Below are 5,115 nucleotides of genomic sequence, written 5' to 3'. Positions count from 1 at the left end.
GTAAAATATTAATCATAATTGTGTTAATATTATTATTATTAATAGCTTTTATGATTTCTACATCGCCAGTGCTTTTTTTTCTGCTCTGTTGTCAACATGTACAGTAATGGGAAATCCAGACTCTTGACCGTTTTGCTTTAGCCATTAGCTTCATCAGCCGATCACACGGTCACGTGGTTTCTGCGCACTCCAGCTGTTCTATAGAACCTCCATGATTTAACCACATTATGTCATGAATGTACTGAATGTTTTTCTTCATTTTGATTATGTTTTTGGTGTTTCTCTGACCTGAAGCCAGTTTTATCTCCAGCGCAGTACGAATCAGGGCCATCAGGGTGGAGGTGAAGTGAACCGTGTTGTCATCAGCAATGGGCATGTTCATTTTGACAAGGCGCTGAAGAGAAGGTTAGGTAGCAGATGTCAGATGAAACATTGTTAAAATTTCTGATGAGAACATACAATCAACCCAGAGAGTTCTGTCTGCGTGCTGTTGTGATGGAGTTCACTGAATAAACTCCTTWGATTTTTTTTGTAAGTTTGTTTTGATTAAATTTGGCCACAATACAAAACCAAAGTCAGATTCAGTTTAGCACACAAAAAGTCTTCTCTACAAGTACGTACAGACAAACTAAACATTCACATTCACTTCTATTGGCTACAGTATGCACTATGTTGCAAGTCAAAGTGCACTGGTGCAAGACTGACATTGACTGAAAGAAAAGTGACAGAAGGCATGTAACGCATAACCATGAAGGTGCCTCGACAGTTGCAGGAGCTCGACTCTGAGGGGCCATCCTAACATTCTACTTCAGAGTAAAAGAAGATAAAAATGCTGTACRTGTAAAGTGACAGGTACCCAAAAAGTATCCATTCCACCAAGCTGGGCTAACCTCAGAGGTAGTTTCATACAAAGGCTAATGGCACCATTTGATTTGTGTATAAACAGTAAGAGTAGAGCTCCCCCTGAACACAWAAAGCATTCACCTACAGGTGTTGTGGCGGTGCAGAGAGTCGAAATGAGACGGGCATGAAGAGCTGAGGGCCCAACACTCACAYATGTACACACATTGAACTACACTAAAATCATGTCAGCACACACTCAGCAAGAACATTGATCCAAGCAGACATGATAAAAGACAAAATCAGCAGTGAGCAAATAGGTTTGTTTCAGATAGAGGAGAGAGAAACTGCTCTGCTGTGTCTTCAAACATTTACATCCTACATGATAACTGTTACTGTCTGTTCACTGTCACTGACTTACATCCTACAACATAACTGTTAAGTTTGGGTTATACAACCTACGACGTCGGGTCTGTAATTGCGTCATTTCAGACATCTTTTCACTGACAGAGTATAAACGAGCCGAAGATGCGGCGGGGCATAATTTATCATAATTCCTCGCTCTGCCCTCCCACAGCTCATATAGGTAGGAAAACAACAATAATGATGGCTGGATATTGTGGGGGTTTTTTTCACTCAACAATCAGTGTTGTGTTGGTTGAAGAGTCCACAGAGGAAAAAAACATTATTTTTTTTGTTAACAGTGGTGATGGAAAAAAGATGTGAACATCAGCTCATGTTCAATAGGATCAAATCAGCTGCTCTTCTAGCTCTTTTAACCACTGGCTTAAGAGAAAAAAATAATTTTAAACAAAATAACCTGCAGAAGGAAGAGCTGCTTTGGTCCTGTTCAGCCACTGGACCACTGCTGGACCTCCACTTGCTTCTCATGAACAAACACACCCACAAAGTTCTAACCAATCACACACTCTGAGCCTCAAGGTCTGCATCGCAGAGTTCTGACTGAGGGCAATGAACACAACAGCTGTCACCGGGGGATAGGAGCAGGAGAGCATAAAGAAGTTACGCAATTTTTTGTCACTCAGCAGGGAGAACGAGACGTGCGACTCGAACTATAAATCAGCCTTTACTGTCTGTTCACTGTCCCTGATCTACATCCTACAACATATTAAATGTTCCTGATCATTTATTACTAGATCATAAAAAGGTTTAGACAGGTAAAAACAGTTTTAACTGGGACTAATGGAGAATTGTGCTTATGAAAACATCTGATTTAACAACTTTCACAAAAAAATCTAATAAACAATAAAAATCATATTGATGATTCACACACACAAAAAAACAAAAGATGTTGAATCAGAACAAAAAATAAATGTCATCAATATTACATGTTACTGTGTAGTAAGAACAAACTAAAGGAGGTATACTGTGCCCACAGTTTAGTGGACTACATTCACTGGTAGTAATTAGTATTTTAGAGCAGCCAGCATGTGGATTATGTGTTTTGTGCTTGTTATCGTTTTCTGAACATGCCCATGATGTCTTTATTAAATAATGTGCAATGTAAGGCTTAAACAACAGAAACAGCCTCCCTTGAGATCCTTTTTTTGTTTTGTTTTGTTTTTGAAGTATTAAAGAAAAAGGATTAACTGTATATCTTTGACTTACAGGTGACAATTTGAAGCTGGCCAAGCCGACTCACGACCTTTGTCTTCAACCTCAATGGAATTTATAATGCATGTGGATGTTTTTATGCAGACCTGAGACGTTTGTTGTGACTTGGTGCTAAACTGAACTAAACTGGTTTTTCTTTCAATTTTTTTGTGCAGAAGAAACCTTGATGCCTGCTAAAAAACAAGTAAAAAGTCTTTGTTTGAACCATTCTTACAATTAATGAGAACATTTCCAGTGCCCTTTGAAAGTATACTAATCTTTGAACTTTTCCCCATTTATTTGTTGTTATTTATTAACCTTTATTTAACCAGGCAAGTCTCACTGAGAGCACAGATCTCTTTTCCAAGGGAGGTCTGGGCCTGAAGGCAACCTATTAGAAAAMATTTTTGTGCTGTGGGAGGAAACTGGAGTACCAGAGAAAACCCACACAAGCATGAGGTGAACATGCAAACTCCACACAGAAAGACCCCAGGTTTGAACCAGGAATCRAACCCAGGACCTTCTTTCTGTGAGGCGTCAGTGCTAACCACTGATCCATCAAGCTGCAAGWTGCCAAGTTACAGCCACAAACTTCAAAGTATTTTACTGTGATTTGTTTTTGTTTTACTTGTTTCTCTGCTCAAACACATCTGACTCAGTGACTGAAACACCTCTTCAAGTTCTGCAGAAGTCTGTTCCTCACATATTCATTCAAATCAGGTGGGATGGAGCAGAGAAACCTCTAAAGCATGCAGGATAGTGGCCCTCCAGAAMCAGACTAGGACACCACTGATTTAGAGAATGAAATTATTGCCAATTATTCTCAAATCAGCTCAAACTCAGTCAAAATGCATGGAGGACATCTGTGAAGAGCAGTTTTTATCTCTTGCTCCAGATTCTCAGTTGGATTCAGGCCTGGACTTTGACTGGACCGTTCTAACACATGAATACGATCTAAGGTGTTCATATGAAAGAATGATCCTGCCAAWTGTCAAGAGCTTATATTTTCAATTTAGCAGTAGTGGTTCATGTCTTTGCACTCAAATCTTTTAATGCTCAAACTCAAAACCTCTGCACTCTTTCAAATATTCTCTGTTCTTCCTCAAATCTTTCTTTTCTCTCTCAGAATAAACCATCACAAATGCATAGACATGACGTGAAATGAGCTCATGTTTTCGGGAAAAATGCTATGGTAGCTATGGAAACCCCATTGTAATTACACTTATGCTTAGATAAGCTATACATTTTCTTTTTGACCTTGTTGAGTTTGTACAATTCCAATGATGTTTTCATATCAACCTCAGTGTTTAGGTTGACCTGTGATCCGGAAGAGCTAGGCTTTGCTATGTGAATGTGCACAAAAAACTACAAAATGGTCTATTTGAACAGAACAGAACAGAATCTGTTTTGTTTTCTAATCTTTAAGACAATGAAAATGAGAGCTTATCAGTCACCTCTGCTCACCTGAGCACTGGACAACTGCAGCAGACAGTTAGAAGATCTGTGAACTACATTGCATGATTTTGTTAGAGAAATTATTAAAACCTATTTTGAGTAAATTTTAAAGTATCACATTGACATTCAAGATTACTGCAATGAAAAAGGTAATAAAACATATAAATTAAGAAAATAGCCTACTTTTAAAAACTTGTCCAGGCTAGAAAGATTAATATGTCTCCGGGTTGCCGACCCTTGTACTATTTAAAAAAAAAACCTCCCTGTAACTCTGAATTTTGTTGTGTCTGCTTTGCCTCCATCAGTGACACACAAAATCATCATTTCAATACGGTGTTCCTCACCACCACTGCACCTATTATTCTTTGGGCATGCAGTCTTAGTAAATTGCATGCCCACTTTTAATAAAGAYTATTTTTTAATTTGTGCAGGTATTTAGTAACAGTTTTCTGTGGTCTTGATAAATYGAGCACTTAAAGCAATGCTATTTTTAAACAATGCTAAATATTGCATTTATAGTGTTATGTTTCTTTCCTCTTGTTTATTTTAATAATTTAAAGTCTATTTTAACTTGATTAAATGTCAATAATTCAACCCTGTTACAGTGCATTCAATCCTGTTACAGTGCATTCAATCCTGTTACAGTGCGTTCAATCATGTTACAGTGCATTCAACCCTGTTACAGTGCATTCAATCCTGTTACAGTGCGTTCAATCATGTTACAGTGCATTCAATCCTGTTACAGTGCATTCATTAATGCTACAGTGCGTTCAATAATATTACAGTGCGTTCAACCATGTTAGTGCATTCAACCCTGGTAGTGCGTTCAATAATTTTACAGTGCATTCAATCCTGTTACAGTGCGTTCAATCCTGTTACAGTGCATTCAACCCTGTTACAGTGCGTTCAGTAATATTACAGTGCATTCAACCATGTTAGTGTGTTCAACCCTGTTAGTGCATTCAATAATTTTACACTGTGTTCAACTCTCTTACAGTGCATTCAATCCTGTTACAGTGCGTTCAATCCTGTTACAGTGCGTTCAATCCTGTTACAGTGCGTTCAACCCTGTTACAGTGCGTTCAATCCTGTTACAGTGCGTTCAACCCTCTTACAGTGCATTCAATCCTGTTACACTGCATTCAATCCTGTTACACTGCGTTCAACCCTGTTACAGTGCGTTCAATCCTGTTACAGTGCGTTCAA

The 5,115-nt window shown here is 38.4% G+C and overlaps 1 protein-coding gene across 1 annotated transcript in view; it reads right to left on the bottom strand.

Moving 5' to 3' along the window:
• Positions 1-5,115, bottom strand: part of cacna1ba (calcium channel, voltage-dependent, N type, alpha 1B subunit, a) — a gene marked incomplete in the record, with an annotated part of 226,765 nt that overhangs the window by 41,458 nt on the left and 180,192 nt on the right. The window contains 1 exon segment of the mRNA XM_014023993.1: positions 289-394. Within this exon segment, the coding sequence (XP_013879447.1) occupies positions 289-394 (106 nt within the window).

This window comes from Austrofundulus limnaeus, unplaced genomic scaffold, assembly GCF_001266775.1.
Source record: "Austrofundulus limnaeus strain Quisiro unplaced genomic scaffold, Austrofundulus_limnaeus-1.0 Scaffold402, whole genome shotgun sequence".
Classification (NCBI taxonomy): Eukaryota; Metazoa; Chordata; class Actinopteri; order Cyprinodontiformes; family Rivulidae; genus Austrofundulus; species Austrofundulus limnaeus.
This window is presented reverse-complemented; position numbering and strand designations above follow the sequence as displayed.